General features: G+C 36.6%; 1 protein-coding gene across 6 annotated transcripts in view; it reads right to left on the bottom strand.

Annotated features, from left to right (window-relative positions):
- galnt9 (polypeptide N-acetylgalactosaminyltransferase 9) overlaps positions 1-20,626 on the bottom strand; it is a 130,242-nt gene that overhangs the window by 4,122 nt on the left and 105,494 nt on the right. For 5 of the 6 annotated variants that reach the window (XM_062958568.1, XM_062958570.1, XM_062958569.1 and 2 more), the window contains 7 exons: positions 18,172-18,352; positions 13,897-14,063; positions 12,359-12,533; positions 9,923-10,120; positions 5,976-6,093; positions 2,699-2,884; positions 1,003-1,140 (listed from right to left, as the gene is read on the bottom strand). In XM_062958568.1, the coding sequence (XP_062814638.1) occupies positions 1,003-1,140; positions 2,699-2,884; positions 5,976-6,093; positions 9,923-10,120; positions 12,359-12,533; positions 13,897-14,063; positions 18,172-18,338 (1,149 nt within the window). In that variant the 5' untranslated portion in view covers positions 18,339-18,352. Of the gene's footprint in view, positions 1-1,002; positions 1,141-2,698; positions 2,885-5,975; positions 6,094-9,922; positions 10,121-12,358; positions 12,534-13,896; positions 14,064-18,171; positions 18,353-19,826; positions 19,923-20,626 lie in introns of those variants that run through there. The other variant, XM_062958572.1, reaches the window with a different exon arrangement.

Here is a 20,626-nt window from a genome sequence, read left to right as displayed (position 1 = left end):
CTGTATTTGCGAATTTAGCACCAAAATATCATGATGTATTGAAAACATTGACTACAAAAATGGCTTGGATTATCCAGAGGCTTGGATAAGCAAGGCTTGGATTAGTGAGACTCTACTGTATATATAAAAGAGTGATGGAATCCTGGCGACCGCCAAAACAACAAAACTAAACACCCCACAACCTCGAAAATTGACAACATAACCCATCATCCACGCCTCTAGGTTGATACAACAAAAAGAAAAGAAAAATAAAGTCCTAATTAGAGGGAGAGGAATAATTGTTTTTATCCAATTGCTGCCAGTTAGAAGGCTAAGCTCCGCCCACTTGGTCTCCTAGCAACCCACTCACCCAGGGGACAGGCAGAGTTAGGCCTCACTTAGGCCTCTTCCACACTGCCTATAAAATACAAATTATCAGATTTTAACTGGATTAGATGGCAGTGTAGACTCAAGGCCCTTCCACACAGCTATATAACCCATTTATAATCTTACATTATGTGCTTTAACTGGATTATCTGGACTCCACACTTTTACCCTTTACCTTAACTACCACCAATTCCTCAATACTTTTTTCCCCATACCACCAGACTTCGCCACAGCAACGCGTGGCCGGGCACAGCTAGTAATAATAATAATAAAAACTTTATTTATACCCCGCCACCATCTCCCCAACGGGGACTCGGGGCGGCTTACATGGGGCCATGCCCAGGACAATACAATATAAACAGCATATAAAAGAACAACACATCACAACACAGTGAACAATACAGTAAATAATAATATCAATTACAATACAAATCAAGGAAACAAAGAAAACAAGGGCGGACCACATGAACATTAAGTTAAAGAAAGATTGGATCCATAGTATCCCTAAGCCCCATCCTAGTGATGTGACCTAGAAGACAACCATGTTATCGAAAGTTGCTGAGATTTCCAACAGAACCAACATGGACAAATTGGCCATAGTCTATGCTAGCAATCCATAAGTGATGGTATTATTACCTCTCCATAAGTGATGGTATTATTGTAAATCCTCATTTCGGAGTAGACATTCTCCAAGTACCACTTGAAACTCCGGCACTGAAGACGTTGACGCAAAGCGACTCTTTCAGAAACGTCTCCAAAGTCAACTCCGGGATTCTGCAGCAGAATATAAACAGAGCAATTCTATTAGGCCATTGATTTCATTGCTTGAAGAACATTTCCAAGTGGATTCCTCTACCCATCCCTCACTCCCCCTCCATTTCTGGTACATAAATAGCTACCAAACCTACCGAGAATAAGAAATACCGTATATACTCGAGTATGAGTCCCTTCGGGTGAGAAGGGCGGGATAGAAATATTGGAAATAAAAAATAAACAAGCCAACACGAATATAAGCCGAGGCACCTAAGTTTACTACAAAAAAACTGGGAAAGCATTGACTCCAGTATAAGCCGAGAGCGGTAAATTTCAGTAATAAAAATAAATACCAATACAATTACATTAATTGAGGCATCAGTAGGTTAAATGTTTTTGAATATTTACATAAAACTCAAATTTAAGATAAGACTGTCCAGCTCTGATCAAATCATTATTTTCATCTTCTTCAATATAAATGTGCTTATGTATCCTTTTAATAATAATAGAGTAAAATTATACATGTAATAATAATAATAATAATAAATAGAGTAAAATAATACATGTAATAATAATAATAATAAGATCAGAGTGAAATAATACATGTATTAATAATAATAAAAATAGAGTAAAATAAATGTAATAGTAGCAACAATAATAGAGAAAAATAATAAATGTAATACCGTAGAGTCTCACTTATCCAAGCCTCGCTTATCCAAGCTTCTGGATGATCTAAGCCATTTTTGTAGTCAATGTTTTCAATATATCATGATATTTTGGTGCTAAATTCATAAATACAGTAATTACAACATAACATTACTGCGAATTGAACTGCTTTTTCTGTCAAATTTGTTGTGTAACATGATGTTTTGGTGCTTAATTTGTAAAATAATAACCTAATTTTATGTTTAATAGGCTTTTCCTTAATCCCTCCTTATTATCCAAGATATTCGCTTATCCAAGCTTCTGCTGGCCCGTTTATGTTGGATAAGTGAGACTCTACTGTAATACCAATAATAATAGAGAAAAATAATAAATGTACCATATATTCTTGAGTATAAGCTGACCCAAATATAAGCCAACCAGGACCCTCACCCGAGTATAAGCCGAGCGGGGCTTTTTCAGTCTTAAAAAAAGGGCTGAAAAACTAGGCTTATACTCAAGTATATACAGTAAATAGTCGTGAATTTTCAGAAGTATGTGAGAGATGATCTAAAGCTGGTGGGAGATGAAGTCAGAACCAGCTGAATAGTCTTATTTACTTTCTAGAAGAGAAGATCACATAACCAGAAGTGTACAGAAACAGGGGCATAGAAAAGCCCACTTTACAAAGTGTTCAGGAGATTTATTTAAATATTTTATTTTATAAAATAAAAATAAAATAAATATTTTAAAAGTGATAAATATGCAATACGACTATGACTAATTTTTCCATAGTGCTGCAAAACCAGTATAAATCCAGGGAGAAGAATGATAACAAGGAGATAGTTCTTTGCATCCCAGTAGAATTCTGCTTGGTATCAGAAAATGTCAAGAACTCAGTCCTCTGAGTTTGAAAGTATCCTCCGCCGCTTCTTACCATCATTGGTATGTTCCACGCCATGTACACATGGGACTTGAAATCATCCATCCAGACTTCAGCAGCACGCAAGGCATTGCGCTTTGCATAGTAGTCAATGTCATTGTTGTAGGGTTTCTTTGTGCGCTCAATATGGGCCACGCGGGAACAAGGCAACACCTCCATACTTCCTCCACACTGCCAAACCTATGAGGAACCAAACAAGGGAGCAATGGAGTTATGCAAGGGAGTCTAGGACAGCTAACTGTATTTTAGTTGGACACATTCTTTGCATGTAGAAGGCTTGAGACTATATTCTGAAGTCACTTGTCAGAAGGATCGATTGGACACCAAAGAACCACTGTGAATCAGAAGTATCTCAACACAACGCTGGGATAGATGAACCCACCAGACCCAATATGAATAATAATAATTATTATTATTTTATTATGAGACAGCAAACGAGATATATATGCTGGATTTCGTATCACAAAATCACAAGTCGAACACTTCCCAAGTGTCTAGGACTGTGTGATGTATTATTATAATATTATTATTATTATTATTTTATTATGACACAGCAAACAAGATAGATATGCTGGATTTCGTACCATAAAATCACAAGTCAAACACTTCCCAAGCGTTTAGGACTGTGTGATGTATTATTATATTATTATTATTATTTTATTATGACACAGCAAACAAGATAGATATGCTGGATTTCGTACCATAAAATCACAAGTCAAACACTTCCCAAGTGTCTAGGACTGTGTGATGTATTATTATATTATTATTATTATTATTTTATTATGACACAGCAAACAAGATAGATATGCTGGATTTCGTATCACAAAGTCACAAGTCGAACACTTCCCAAGTGTCTAGGACTGTATGATGTATTATTATTATTATTATTATTATTATTATTTTATTATGACACAGCAAACAAGATAGATATGCTGGATTTCGTATCACAAAATTACAAGTCAAACACTTCCCAAGTGTCTAGGACTGTGTGATGTATTTTCGGATGATGGCCTTTTGCATTTGGCAGATCGTGAATAATAATAATAATAATAATAAATAATAATAATAATAAATAATAATAATAATAATAATAATAATAATAATAATAATACGCCTATGTTTCCAATGAGTCAGGAAAGAACACACTAAATCTGATTGACTTATCAGAAACATAGGATCCTCTTTCCTCTTGGGTCAGGTGGGTTCATCTTCCTCAGTTGTGAATATTTTGTTTCTAGCAAGAATTTAACATTTGCAAATTTCTTCATGTCTGAAATGGAAAAAAAAACCCATGATATTTTATTTAAAAATATGAGTGAAAACTTAATACTCTGGCATGCAAACAAATGGGACAGATGTGTCAATGTCACTGGAACAACTCTATCATCATCCATGTTCATCATACTATTGACATAATGGCGTAACAACTGTCCAGGTTGTTTCTGTAATGCTCACAAAAAATGTACCTTTTCCTCTTCTTGTTTGCTTTTCTCCCCCCAAAAAAGCATCATAATTATAATTAAAAGGCATGTCCACTTGAACGTGACCAGAATCGAGCCACTATTTTAGAGGCCAATTCACACTTATTGGTATGGTAAGGCAAATTCAAGGCTAATTCATGAGGGGATCAAATCGAGATGGAAACCACATCTACAGAGAGGGCATCCCGAGCCACACCACCTGTGTGGTAGAGGCCACGTGTCACCCAAACAGCCCTTGTGGAGACCCTGCAATTGAACTGACACTTTAGAGTGGTAGACAGTAAGGTTGGAAACTGCTCATCTGAATGATAGGTCAAAGTGGCTATGGAATTGAGATCAGCATCAAGGTACTTCACCTGTGGAGACGGAGTCAGAGAAGACCTCTTGAAGTTGACACCAAGCATTGCTGACTTTCTTCCTACACATTTGAACCCCTCTGTCGTGACTTCCCCCCTTTTCCATCTCTTTTCAATCTTAGCTCAGAAAAAAGTTCTTCAGACCGCCCTCCTTGTTTCTTTAGATAGCTCTCGTTTTTCTTCCGCATCAGAACTGTTTGAAATTGTGTCTCCAAAATCTCACTTTAAACATCATGAACTCCCTTCTCGTTCAGTACTCCTGACCATAGGAGCACACCGAGTTATTTTCATAAGTTTACTGAAGTCAGCTGTCTTAAAGTCCAGAGTCCGACTATGCATTTGTTCCTCTTTTTGCTATATAACAAACTCCAGGATAACATGATCGCTCCCCTAAGGATCCTACTGCTTCAACACCATTGACCATGTCATTACCTATCACGGGACGGCAACTCATCAGACAATGGTTAGGGGTGACAGAACACCATCTATGGGGCCAATAGCAAAATATTAATGCAAAGTATTTTTCTCAGGTGGAAGCACGGCGGTAGAGAATATATTTATATGACCATCATCAATATCTAATACTTCTTCTTCGTGGTGTCTGTGAAATCGTACATATGGGTTGCCCTTTGCACTTGTGCAGAACCTAGTTCAGAACCTAGACCTTTTCTATTGAAACATTTTGATGGTAGCCCCGCCCACTCTCCCAGAGAGTATATACTCCCAACTTTGTTCTGGCTATTTTATCCTTTGAGTCATGCCGCAAAGCAGCCCGCTGTCGGAATACAAACAGCCTTATCTGCAAAATTTCATAAAACAATCTAGCGATTGTGAAACGCAGCCTATGCACCCTGCACAGCAGAGAGGTAATAAATCTGTATTATGCCCATTCATGCAGCAGTATTTATCTTTGTTTTCAGTGTACCTACGTTCACTGGAAATTTCATTACCAGAATGATACAGTCACACGTGGTGGGAATATAAATTATAGTGTTTTGCCTGAAGGAACACCATTGATTGTGAATGATGCTCAGGGATGCTGTTATGCATCAGTCACTTAAATCTGAACATTACATTACTACCAAAAGGGTTACGAATGAGTTTTTGATCAACTTTAGATTCGGTTTGGTTATCTGGAGTGCTGATTCAGAAAATTGCATTGGATAGACCACATCAGCTCTAGTTTCTGATACAAAATATATGCCATCCAGTAGTCGCCATCTGCTCGCCCACAGAAAACCATATCTAATAATCTAAAGTTGATGTGGTCTCTCCAATGCAATTGTCTGAATCAGCATGTTAGATAACCAAACTGAATCTAAAGTTGAGCAAAAACTGATTTGTAGGGCTGTGGATGATGGAGTGTCTTGGCGGTCAATGGGTCAAAGCACACTTGACTGCAAACAACAACAAAGCCAATGACCTATGACTTACCCTCATACCAAGCTCAATGTTTTCTCCTCCGTACACTTCCATCCCAGGATCAAGCAGCCCGATCTCACCAAAATATTCTCTGTCTACCACAAACGAACAACCGATCATGGCTGGTGTTCTGTTGACAACAGAAAGACGGACACAGAATGTAAGCGCCGTGTCTTTGAGACAATAAAGTAGAATGGCCGAGACTGTACAACACAATCTGCATTGTGCATTACACAAATCCTTCACTATTGCAATAAAACCTTGTTCGTGAATTATGAAGATACCTATCAAGTGCTCCCATGTGCTCTTTTGATGCACAGTAGATGCTTCAGATGCACATCGGGCAATTGTGATGTGCATTCTGTGCCATATATACTCATGTATATGTTGACCTCATGTATAAGTCTAGGGTAGGTGAGTTTGATATGATCCACATCCCATTGGGCTGCTACAGATTGCTAATATGCAGGTATTAAAAGCTTTAACATTTTTCTCCAGATCCACTGCTTAAATCTGTGTCGACACTATAAATAACCTGTCTAAATTTTATCTTCGCATTGCTCGGCTCATGTACAGGGGGCCGGACTGTGGCGCAGGCTGGTGAACAGCCTGCTGCAATAAATCACTCCGACCATGAGGTCATGAGTTCGAGGCCAGCCCGTGGCGGGGTGAGCACCCGTCAATTAAAAAATAAAAAAAATAGCCCCTGCTCGTTGCTGACCTAGCAACCCGAAAGATAGTTGCATCTATCAAGTAGGAAATAAGGTACCACTTATAAAAAGTGGGGAGGCAAATTTAACTAATTTATGAGGTTGGAATGAGGAAGTGCCGTCAGAGTGGATGATGAAGCAGCTGCTCCCCCCTGTGGCCAGAATCGAACATCCCCTCAGGAGAAGGTTAAATTGCCTCTGCGTCTGTCTCTGTCTCGGTTCTATGTGTATATGGCATTGAATGTTTGCCTTATATGTACATAATGTGATCCGCCCTGAGTCTCCTTCGGGGTGAGAAAGAAGGGCGGAATATAAATACTGTAAATAAATAAATAAATAAATAAATAAATGGACTGTATTGAATATTGTCATTTAATTGTCCCTATTGATCGGATTGTATCAGAGTGTTGAGCCTGGACAGAAGTTTTGATTATTCTGTAAGGATCCAATGCCGTTTTCGGTTACTCGACACCATATCAATTTACCTTCTGGTGTAATATGACTTTCAGAGTCAGTATCGGGAAAGAAAACAAAAGAGACCACCGGGAAAAAAGAGAAAAAAATCTACCTCTCAATCCTGTTGGATTAAAATTGAAAAAAAATATATCTTATTGTATGTTTTAATACAAGACTAGGAGAAGCGGGAGGACTTTGAGAAGGGTCTCCTTGGATCGTTTCTGCAATTTGATATTTAAAAGAGTCAGGTTATTGATTTCAAACCTAGCTATGGTTTGGAAAGGGATTTAAATCACCTCCAGCTTCCACCTACCTGGCAGTTCGAAAGCAAAATGTGAGTAGGTAAATAGGTACTGCTTAAAAAGCGGGGAGATATTTTAAGGCACCCATAAGGAAATGCCAGAAAAATGCTGGCAATTTGACCAAGGAGGAAAGTTTACGAACAAAGTTTTTCGGTCGGAACCGAGCACAGGCCTCCAAGATGCCGAAGATGGGAAAAGCCTATATACCTCTATGTACAATTGTCCGCCTTGTCAGTGTATAAACTGCACTGCATGTTTATAAATACTGTAAACTAATAAATAAATCAATAAAGTCACCAGAGAAATGTATTAGTTTTAATCCCCATATTGTTTGAGTATAACAATTGTTGGGAAAACATAAGGTTTCTACGGTAGTTGGAAGGACTTAATTTATGACTATATTCATTGCCACAGGGATTTTTTGTTGTGTTGTTTATACCGACGGTTCTCGGGATTCTACAGACTGTAGTCCAAGTGCTTCTTGGCGTGTTCCTAGCAAAGGGAATTAGCAAAGGATTTGGATTATCCAATTGCATCTCAGTAATTACAGAACTGATGAGTATTTCATTAGTATTGAAGTGAGCTCGTGCTGCGCATCATGTAGAGACTTTCTCAGAACTTGGGCTGCTGGCTATTCAAGCCGCGGTGGTGACCAATAGGAATGCTTTTATTCATGAAACCTGAGCAACGAATACAGGGAATTTATTCACAGATATGTTGGATATTTAGTCACGTAAGGATACGGGAAAATGTCTTGTGGTTTCAGGCCTGGCTATGGGACAGAGACACCTTGGTGGTTGACTTACAGTGACATCAACATTGAAACCTGAAATGTGTAAGGAAGGGGTCCATAGGCCTTTCCAGCTCAACTTTCCCCTCCCAAACCGTTTCTATACTAAGACTGGGCTGTGGCGCAGCTGGTTAGTAGCCAGCTGCAATAAATCACTAGTGAGTTCGAAACCAGCCCAGGTCGGATTGAGTGCCCAACCACTAAATAGCCTAGCTTGTTGTTGACCTAAGAAACTGAAAGACAATTGCATCTATAGGAAAATTAGGTACCACTTTATGCAGGGAGGCTAATTTAATTTACGACACCATAAAAACTCCCAGCAGTGTGAGGAAAGGAATGAAGAAGTACTCCATCAAGGACTCGGTGTCACAGTGGGTGATGAAGCAGCAGCTCCCCTTGTGCCTGGAATCGAGCATGCCCTCATGAAGCTGGAAAATGTGAAATGGAAGCTCTTTTGCACACAAACATACTCACAGCCTTGCAAATGTTTCAAGCTATTCTAACGGAAGAACATCTTCAAGTAAGGTATTCATATTGACTGCACAGTGTCTTTCCCCCGGTACAATACTATTGATGACATTAGTAGCACTTCAAAAACTCTGTTCTTGCCAAAACTAAAATTTATATCAGTGTTCCACTGTTAGATTGCCCCTGCGACTGTAGCTCAGTGCTTAGAGTCAGCCCAGGAGATTATATGAAAGTAGGTTAGCCAGCACTTAGCTCTGGCTCGATCTTTCTCCTGTGCAGACCGGGAGAAAAATGGCCAACTCATCACTGTTGTTCTCCCAGAAAACCTTGGAATTATTAGAGCTTGCAAACCTTACCAAAACTAACACATTTGTACCTCATTGAAGATTTTTATAACGTTGGTCATCTTAATGCTAATACAGGTAATTGTTTTATAATTAACAAACCTATTCTTATTTTCAAGTATATATTCAAAAATGGAGGAAATAGCCATTTCCTACACAATCCTAAAAAGGTACTATTTGGGAAAATATCAAGTAATTTTGTTACTAAGCAGCTCAAAAGACAGTTGCATTTGTTGAGTAGAAAATTTAGGTACCACTTTATGCGGGGAGGCTAATTTAACTAATTTACAACACCGTAAAAACTCCCAGCAGCATGTGGAAAGGAATGAGGAAGTACTCCATCAAGGACTCGGTGTCACAAGTGGCCGATTTCAGTTCTTGGGACCACTTGGGAGCATAGGCGAGACTGCATGGAGTTGTGTTACCCACAGAAGCAGTACTATTGACCTACTCACATTTGCATGCTTTCGAACTGCTAGGTCGGCAGAAGCTGGGGCTAACAGTGGGAGCTCACCCCGCTGCATGGATTAAAACTGCTGACCTTTTGGACAGCAAGTTCAGCAGTTGTTTTCTGCTGCCCTGGCCCCTCCACACAGCTGACTAAAATCCCACATTCTGCTTTGAATTGGGATATAGGGCAGTGTGGACTCAGCTATTCCAGTTCAAAGCAGAAGTCATGAGTTCGAAACCAGCCTGGGATTCGGATTGAGCACCCTGAAAAATACTTCTGAAGCACTGCTGTTTTTTTTTTTAATCTCTGTTTTCCTAACAGGTCAGCGACAACAGGTTATTCAGTCTAACAACTGAAACCATGCATTGCATAATTATATCTTGTTGTATACCACAAGAGACTAATTTAATTATAAAGTGATAAAAATCATGAAGTGACCTGATGGGTGCAGATTCGTCCCCCTTGTCCAGCCAGTCTTGAGGTGGGATGATGTACATACACCAAAGCCCCCAGTTGTAGCCGTGAGCGGCATTGGCATACTGCTGCACCTCAAAGGTGTTGTATTTAATGTTGTCTATTGCTGGGAGAATGATCCGCTTCCTGTCTTCTCTGATGCGCATCAGGGTTGGCTCTAGCCTAGAAAAAGTAAAGGACAGTTTAAAATAAATAAATAAATAAATAAATAAATAATAATAATAAATCACATAGACTAATATTTTCATTATTATCTAAAACCAATATATTTTTGTCTACTCTTCTGTCATCTTTTAGAGATGAATGGATTTCACCACGTTCCCACTCTTTTCAGAGGTTTATTCTACTTCAATTCGACTGTTAGCCCTAGCTTCTACCAACCTAGCAGTTCGAAAGCATGTAATGCGAGTAGATCAATAGGTACTGCCTCGGCGGGAACGTAAAAGGGCGATCCATGCAGACATGCCAGCAATACACAGTCTGAGATATCTTTTTTTCCAGTATAATAAATTGTATTTATGTTGTTGTTTTTCTGCTATGATTATGTTGGTTGGGCTTCACGAGGAGATGGTGGCGGGGTATAAATACATTATTATTATTATTATTATTATTATTATTATTATTATTATTATTATTATTATTATTATTATTATTATGACACAGCAAATAAGATAGATATGCTGGATTTTGTATCACAAAATCACAAGTCAAACACTTCCCAAGTGTCTAGGATTGTGTGATGTATTTTCGGATGATGCGTGCAGATCCCATTATTATTATTATTATTATTATTATTATTATTATTATTATTATTATTATTATTATTATTGTATGACACAGCAAACAAGATAGACATGCTGGATTTTGTATCACAAAATCACAAGTCAAACACTTCCCAAGTGTCTAGGATTGTGTGATGTATTTTCGGATGATGCGTGCAGATCCCATTATTATTATTATTATTATTATTATTATTATTATTATTATTATTATTATTGTATGACACAGCAAACAAGATAGACATGCTGGATTTCGTATCACAAAATCACAAGTCAAACACTTCCCAAGTGTCTAGGACTGTGTGATGTATTTTCGGATGATGCGCACAGATCCCATTATTATTATTATTATTATTATTATTATTATTATTATTATTATTATTTTATTATGACACAGCAAACAAGAAAGATATGCTGGATTTCGTATCACAAAATCACAAGTCGAACTCTTCCCAAGTGTCTAGGACTGTGTGATGTATTTTCAGATGGTGCGTGCAGATCCCAGTATTATTATTATTATTATTATTATTATTATTATTATTATTATTATTACGGACAATAGGCTCCTCGGCATGGAAAATGGAACAAGGGCATTGCCTCCAGACGCCGGAAATAAAAAAGAGGAAAGTCTTTACCTTTGTCTGTGTACGTGTATTGTATGTTGTTATTGTGTAAAAGGCGATGAATGTTTGCCTTATATGTGTACTGTAATCCGCTCCGAGTCCTTTCAGGGAGATTAAGCAGAATATAAATAAAGTGTATTATTATTTATGATTAATTCTTGAATTAAAAAGTGAGTTTCTTGCATGTTTGTTTTACCCCATGATCCCTTAAACTAAAAAGGGGAAATAGCCTCCGGTTATTTGGAAACCAAGTATGCTTTCCACAATGGTTCCGAGTGTTTTTAAATATAATATCAGTCTGGACCACAGCAGTAGTGTGGGATGGATAAAAAAAATCATGGGAAACAGTCAGCATTCGTGGCTGAAGAACCGGCATTGTCCATAGACACCTCCTAGGTCATGTGGCCAACATGACTGCATGGAGCACCGTTACCTATCCACCGAAGCAGTACCTATTGATCTACTCACATTTGCATGTTTTTGAACTTCTAGGTTGGCAGAAGCTGGGGCTAACAGCGGGAGCTCACCCCGTCTGCGGATTCAAAACACCAACCTTTCAGTCAGTAGGTTTCGGAGCTCAGTGGTTTAACTTGTTGCGCCACCGTGACCCGATATACACACACAAGAAAAGCATCAACAGCCTTAGTTTATACTCATTAAACTACCGTATATACTCGAGTATAAGCTGACCCGAATATAAGCCGAGGCACCTCATTTCATCACAAGAAAACTGGGAAAACATTGACTTCAGTATAAGCCGAGGGTGGTAAATTTCAGAAATAAAAATAGAAACCAATAAAATTACTTTAATCGTGGCATCGGTAGGTTAAATGTTTTTGAATATTTACATAAAAATCTAATTTAAGATAAGACTGTCCAACTCTGATCTAATCATGATTCTCATCTTCTTCAATGTAAATGCCCGTATGTATATGGATATACATTGAATTAAAAAAATCTCACCACCTGTTTTGATGCCGTATCTGTTTGAATCTTACCAGCCAATGTTGAACTCGACGTGGGCATCAAAAAACCCAACCACCGGAGACGTGGCCGCTTTCCAACCTTGGATCCTGGCGCGAATCAGACCTTCCCGTTTGTTATTGCGAACTATTTTCACCAGACCTGGGTATCTCTTTTGGACATACTGGTCCAGATTGAATTTCAATTCAACTGTAAAAAAAAACACAGAGAGCAAAGATTTGGTTAGAATGAGACACACCTCTTCCCGCCAGAGCCGTACCTATTGCTCTACTCATATTTGCATGTTTTCAAACTGCTAGGTTGGCAGAAGCTGGGGCTAACAGTGGGAGCTCACCCCGTCTGCAGATTCAAACCGCCAACCTTTAAGTCAAAAAGTTCAGCTGTTTAACCCACTGTGCCATCGGGTGATACTTCTTCCATGGAGTTATATTTCTTCCCATGTGTAGAGCGCATGATTTGGACACCATCTCCCCATATAGAAAATACCGTATATACTTGAGTATAAGCCGACCCGAATATGAGCCAAGGCACCTCATTTTACCACAAAAAAAACCTGGGAGAACATTGACTCCAGTATAAGCCGAGAGGTACATTTCAGAAATAAAAATAGATACCAATAAAATTGCATTACCGTATATACTCAAGTATAAGCCAACCCGAATATAAGCCAAAGCACCTAATTTTACCACAAAAAAACTGGGAAAACATTGACTCCAGTATAAGCCGAGAGGTAAATTTCAGAAATAAAAATAGATACCAATAAAATTACATTACTGTATATACTCGAGTATAAGCCGACCCGAATATAAGCCAAAGCACCTAATTTTACCACAAAAAAACTGGGAAAACATTGACTCCAGTATAAGCCGAGAGGTACATTTCAGAAATAAAAATAGATACCAATAAAATTACATTAATTTGAGGCATCAGTAGGTTAAATGTTTTTGAATATTTACATAAAGCTCAAATTTAAGGTAAGACTGTCCAACTCTGATCAAATCATTATTTTCATCTTCTTCAATGTCAATGTGCTTATGTATCCTTTTAATAATAATAGAGTCAAATAATACATGTAATAATAATAATAATAATAAATACAGGAAAATAATACATGTAATAATAAATAGAGTAAAATAATAAATGCAATAATAATAATAAGATCAGAGTGGAATAATAAATGTATTATTATTAATAATAATAATAATAATAATAATAATAATAATAATAATAATAATAATAATAGAGTAAAATAAATGTAATAGTAGCAACAATAATAGAGAAAAATAATAAATGTAATAATTCCAATAATAGAGAAAAATAATAAATGTACCATATATTCTTGAGTATAAGCTGACCTAAATATAAGCCAACCAGGACCCTCACCCGAGTATAAGCCAAGGGGGGCTTTTTCAGTCTTAAAAAAAGGGCCAAAAAACTAGGCTTATACTCGAGTATATACAGTAACAGTTTCCTGTCCTTACAGACAACACAAGTAAACAGACACAAATAATAAGTAGGCAAGAAATAAACGAAAAAGGTTATGACTGTTCACCGTTGTCACTGTTGTCATCCACCAGAATAATCTCCTTAAGCAAGTGGGATGGAGTGTGATTCACAACACTGTGGACTGAGCGCAAGATGACGGAAAGAGCCTCGTTGACAAAAATAAAGACCACGGAGATCTGAGAGAGGTCACTGGGGTAGGACATCTGTTTGCATCTGGAGAGAACAAAGGGAGAAGTAAGATCCACTGAATTAACTTGTTTCTTATATTTAGGTACCGCTTACGTGGGGAGGCTAATTTAACTAATTTACAACACCATAAAAATCGTCCAGCAGCGTGCAAAAAGGAATGAGGAAGTACTCCATCAAGGACTCGATGCCACAGTGGATAATGAAGCAGCAGCTCCCCCTGTGGCCAGAATCGAGCATACCCTCATGAAGCCGGAAAATGTTAAATTGCCTCTATGTCTACATGTTGTATGTCTAATGGCATTGAATGTTTGCCATGTATATGTACATGGTGATCCAATCTGAGTCCCCTTCGGGGTGAGAAAGAAGGGCGGAATATAAATATTGTAAATATAAATAAATTTGATATGTTGTACGCTGCTTTGGATCCCACCCACAGGAGAAAAGCGGGATAGAAAAGAAATAATAATAATAATAATAATAATAATAATAATTATTATTATTATTATTATTATTATTATTATTATTATTATTATTATATTATACATCACACAGTCCTAGACACTTGGGAAGTGTTCGACTTGTGATTTTGTGATATGAAATCCAGCATGACTATCTTGTTTGCTGTGTCGTACAATAAAATAATGCAATAATTATTATTATTATTATTATTATTATTATTATTAAAATATATAAAAGAAGACCTTGCTCCTTGCCCCCATCCTAAAACAAGGCAGCCATATAATGTGAATAATAATAATAATAATAATAATAATAATAATAATAATAATAAAAATATATAAAAGAAGATCTTGCTCCTTGCCCCGGTCCTAAAAGAAGGCAGCCATATAATGTGAATTATTATTATTATTATTATTATTATTATTATTATTATTATTAAAATATATAAAAGAAGATCTTGCTCCTTGCCCCTACCTAAAAGAAGGCAGCCATATAATGTGATGAATATAAATAATAATAATAATAATAATTATTATTATTATTAAAATGTATAAAAGAAGATCTTGCTCCTTGCCCCCGTCCTAAAAGAAGGCAGCCATATAATGTGAATAATAATAATAATAATTATTATTATTATTATTATTAAAATGTATAAAAGAAGATCTTGCTCCTTGCCCCCGTCCTAAAAGAAGGCAGCCATATAATGTGAATAATAATAATAATAATAATAATACAAAATCCAGCATATCTATCTTGTTTGCTGTGTCGTACAACGTCGTTGTGTCAATAATAATAATAATAATAATAATAATAATAATTTAACTCTTGCAAAACATTTGCATCCCTGTGAGAGAGTGAAAAAAATTATCCAGGAAGACCTGTCATGCTTGCCTTTACATTTCCCTTTATTTAATAAGGTGCTTTATTTAAACTTCCACTTCTGTCTGGGAATCCCAGCGGGGATTTTAAAACAGACGATTATTATTAGGAATTAAGTACCGATTCCTTTCCAGCCTGTCGACAGAGAACAGTTTAGCACTTTCCTGTCATTGCATTAAGATATTACTAATGGTCATTCCAGTGACATTGAAAGGATATCTGTCTTGGAGGATATTAAAAGGATAAATATGACAGCCACTTAAAAGAGAAAACACTTAAGTAGACAAACATCAAACTCGGTACTGATGATCAAAGCAAGGAGACGTGGAGAATATGGTACTGCAACACATGCACATAGTAACTCAAATGCCTTTCCATTATCATTCAATTATTATTATTATTATTATTATTATTATTAATATTAATATCAATATTATTGTTTCTTATTATTAATATAATTATTACTGATTATTATTTATTAATTTATCAGTCAAAATGTATGTTTACATTCCTCATTTTACAATATCAATAATATTGTTTATTAATATAATTATTAATGATTATTATTATTTATTAATTTATCCGTCAAAATGTGTAAGTTTACATTCCTCATTTTACAATATCTTAAACATACAGTAGAGTCTCACTTATCCAACATAAATGGGCCGGCAGAATGTTGGATAAGCGAATATGTTGGATAATAAGGAGGGATTAAGGAAAAGCCTATTAAACACCAAATTAGGTGATGATTTTACAAATTAAGCACCAAAACATCATGTTATACAACAAATTTGACAGAAAAAGTAGTTCAATACGCAGTAATGCTAAGTAGTAATTACTGTAGTTACGAATTTAGCACCAAAATATCATGATGTATTGAAAACATTGACTACAAAAATGTGTTGGATAATCCAGAACGTTGGATAAGCGAATGTTGGATAAGTGAGACTCTACTGTATCACATTGCATACGATTCGACAGTTAAAAAAAGAATCAAGAACATCTTGAAGCATGTTTCTTATCAGTTTTTAACTTTTCTATTACAACTTTACTACATATCTCTCTACTACACACACAGACATGTTTTATAATTAATATTATTATTATTAATTTATCCATCAAAATGTATAAGTATATATTCTTCTCATTTTGCAGTATCTTAAACATATCATATTGTATACAATCCAACAATAAAGAAAAATCAAATCCAAAAACATCTTTAAGCATATTTCTTATCAGTTTTGGACTTTTCCATTACAACTTTACTACATATACTACATTATTATTATTATTATTATTATTATTATTATTATTATTATTATTATTATTATTATTTTATTTATTTATATTCCGCTTTATGTCCCTGGAGCGGATTGCAATTTTACATATATAAGGTAAACATTCAATGCCTTTCTACATAGTGAACGACAACCTACAATACACAGACTGACAGAGGTAAAGGCTTTCCCCTATCCGTCTCTGCAGTAACACCTCAGCAAGCAAGAGTCCAAAAGTGGCAGGCAATGCTCAACTCCGGCTCGTACTTCATATCGAGGAACCTGTTATCCATAGACTTTCTCCAATCGTTTATGGCATGTCTGCATAGGGCTCCCTTTTACTTCCCTGTTGAGGCAGTACCTATTGATCTACTCGCATTACATGCTTTCGAACTACTAGGTTGGCAGAAACGAGAGCTGACACCAAGGAGCTCACATCGACTCATGGATTTGAACTACTAACCCTCCGGTCATCAGATTTCCTGCCGCTATTGGTCCCAAGTAAAGGGTCTTTACTATGTTCATTTTGGTCAAAATTTATTATTATTATTATTATTATTATTATTATTATTATTATTATTATTATTACATCACTTCTTCTCACCCATCAGGGACTCAGGGCGGCTTACAATATAAACACACACATCAAAAAACAGTTTACATCGGATTTAAAAATCCATCGAGATTAAAAATTACAATAAAATTAAGAGTATACATGAAAAAATATGCATAATTATTTATATATATAAAAGAGTGATGACATCACGGCAACCCACAAAACAACAAAACTACAGGCCCCCCAACCTCGAAATTTGACAACACAACCCATCATCCATGCCTCTAGGTTGATACAACAAAAAGAAAAGAAAAATAAAGTCCTAAAAAGAGGGAGAGGAAGAATTGCTTTTATCCAATTGCTGCCAGTTAGAAGGCTAAGCTCCTCCAACTTGGTCTCCTAGCAACCCAATAAAAAATAATAAAAAACACTAAAAAATAATAAAAAAAAACACTAAAAGATTAATACAATAAAATACTATAATAACAGAAAATAACTAAAAATAATACAAGAAAATAATAAAATATAATAAATAAAAAGATAACTTACAATAAAATTAATTAAAAAATACAAATAACGTCAAATAAAAATTACACAACAATTTTTAACCAATACCACCACCACTTTGCCACAGCAACACGTGGCCGGGCACAGCTAGTACATTATAAAATAAGCTTTCTCATCTAAAAACACAACACTCACAAGGACAAATCAATATGAGATTTCGGACTCTTCCAACTCCTAGCCATTTCATGGAGAAAGATATCTACCTTCCACAGATATATAAACCACCCTTGTTTAGTTTTTCAATATACCTCCCAACCTCTGAGGATGCCTGCCATAGATGTGGGCAAAACGTCAGGAGAGAATGCTTCCGGAACATGGCCATACAGCCCGGAAAATGCACAACAACCCAGTGATTCCAGCCATGAAAGCCTACGACAACACAGAGTTTACTTACTTTTTTGGCCTGTAGTCAGGAATAGATCGGTCCAATGAAATCCTGTCACTCAACTGGGCATTATAACCATATTCTTCATATTTGGTTTCCGATTCATGGCTGTCATCTCTCAAAGTGGCTGCCATGCCTCCTTGGCCCAGGCCACCAGGGCCTTCCACTAATCCCATTGGTTTGGCAAGTCCTGGAAAGAAGAAGAAACCACGATTTAAGCAACGGTATAGTCAGCTCACAAAACCATCTAGATGACACTTTAGGTTATTGGCACTGTTCTGAGTTCCAATTGTTGTTTTATATACTAGTGGTTTTATTTTGTATTGTAATGTTTATTTTATGCGTTGTTTTAGGCACTTTGTGCCATACGTATGCCACCCTAATGGGGAGAGGGAGATGGGGTACAAAAATAAATGTATCATTATCATTATTATTATTATTATTATTATTATTATTATTATTTTATTGTATGACACAGCAAACAAGATAGACATGCTGGATTTCGTATCACAAAATCACAAATCGAACACTTCCCAAGTGTCTAGGACTGTGTGATGTATTTTTGGATGAGAAAATATTATTATATATTATTATTATTATTATTATTATTACCTGAAGGAACCCCTGGTCGTGCAGCGTGTTAAAGTGCTGAGCTGCTGAACTTGTGGACCGAAAGGTCGCAGGTTCGAATCTGGGGAGCGGAGCCCCGCTGTTAGCCCCAGCTTCTGCCAACCTAGCAGTTTGAAATCATATAAATGTGAGTAGATAAATAGGTACTGCTCTGGCAGGAAGGTAACAACGCTCCATTCAGTCATGCCAATGGCCACATGACCTTGGAGGTGTCTACGGCTATGCAAATGTGAGTAGATCAATAGGTACTGCTCCAGCGGGAATGTAACAATGCTACATGCAGTCATGCCAATGGCCACATGACCTTGGAGGTGTCTACGGCTATGCAAATGTGAGTAGATCAATAGGTACCGCTCCGGCGGGAAGGTAACGGCGCTCCATTCAGTCATGCCAATGGCCACATGACCTTGGAGGTGTCTATGGACATGCCAATGTGAGTAGATCAATAGGTACTGCTCCGGTGGGAAGGTAACAGCGTTCTATTCAGTCATGCCAATGGCCACATGACTTGGAGGTGTCTATGGACATGCCAATGTGAGTAGATCAATAGGTACTGCTCCGGTGGGAAGGTAACAGCGCTCTATTCAGTCAGTGGCCACATGACTTGGAGGTGTCTATGGACATGCCAATGTGAGTAGATCAATAGGTACTGCTCCGGCTGGAATGTAACAATGCTCCATTTAGTCATGCCGGCCACATGACTTTGGAGGTGTCTATGGACAATGCCAGCTCTTGGGCTTAGAAACGATGGACACCAACCCCCAGAGTTGGACACATCAAGACTTAATGTCAGGGGAAAACCTTTACTTATTATTACCTGAATATGTTGTGTTCTCCTTCACTTCCAACTACCTTGAATATATTCTTCGACTAACAAGCATGAATGCAAATATTCGCACTAAGCCCCATATATAGAAAAACAAATTAACTGTATGTAAGTATATGGCAGCATCATAATCCCAGCCTTACAAAATCTACATTCCGGGCTCAAAATAATCAGGAAGTTAAAGATAATTTCCCAAAACAGAACTCACCTTCTGCTTTCTTCTCAGACAATGACTTGAAAAGATGGAGGAAGCAGTTACATGGAGCCAAAGGCAATGTAATAATGTTCTGCACCTGTAGCTCACCTTGTACTCAAATACACCTGGAACTATAGCATTTTCCATAGTTTTGTCCTATGCTTAGTTGTGTAGTACTGCAACTGTGAATGTATGTAAGCATGTGTTTTTTTAAGTTACACCAAAGACTGTTGAAGGTTGTCATGCCACTTAATTTTGCCTAACTAATTACAAATAAAATAAAATATACTGTATATACTTGAGTATAAGCCTAGTTTTTCAGCCCTTTTTTTAAGACTGAAAAAGCCCTGCTCGGCTTATACTCGGGTGAGGGTCCTGGCTGGTTTATATTTGGGTCAGCTTATACTCGAGAATATACGGTACATTTATTATTTTTCTCTATTATTATTGGTATTACTACATTTATTATTTTTCTCTATTATTGTTGCTACTATTACATTTATTTTACTCTATTTTTATTATTATTAATACATTTATTATTTCACTCTGATCTTATTATTATTACAGTAGAGTCTCACTTATCCAAGACTTGCTTATCCAACGTTCTGGATTATCCAATGTTTTCAATACATCGTGATATTTTGGTGCTAAATTTGTAAATACAGTAATTACTACATAGCATTAATGTGTATTGAACTACTTTTTCTGTAAAATCTTTTGTATAACATGATGTTTTGGTGCTTAATTTGTAAAATCATAACTTAATTTGATGTTTAATAGGCTTTTCCTTAATCCCTCCTTATTATCCAACA

This window comes from Anolis carolinensis, chromosome X (genome assembly GCF_035594765.1).
Source record: "Anolis carolinensis isolate JA03-04 chromosome X, rAnoCar3.1.pri, whole genome shotgun sequence".
Taxonomy (NCBI): Eukaryota; Metazoa; Chordata; class Lepidosauria; order Squamata; family Dactyloidae; genus Anolis; species Anolis carolinensis.
This window is presented reverse-complemented; position numbering and strand designations above follow the sequence as displayed.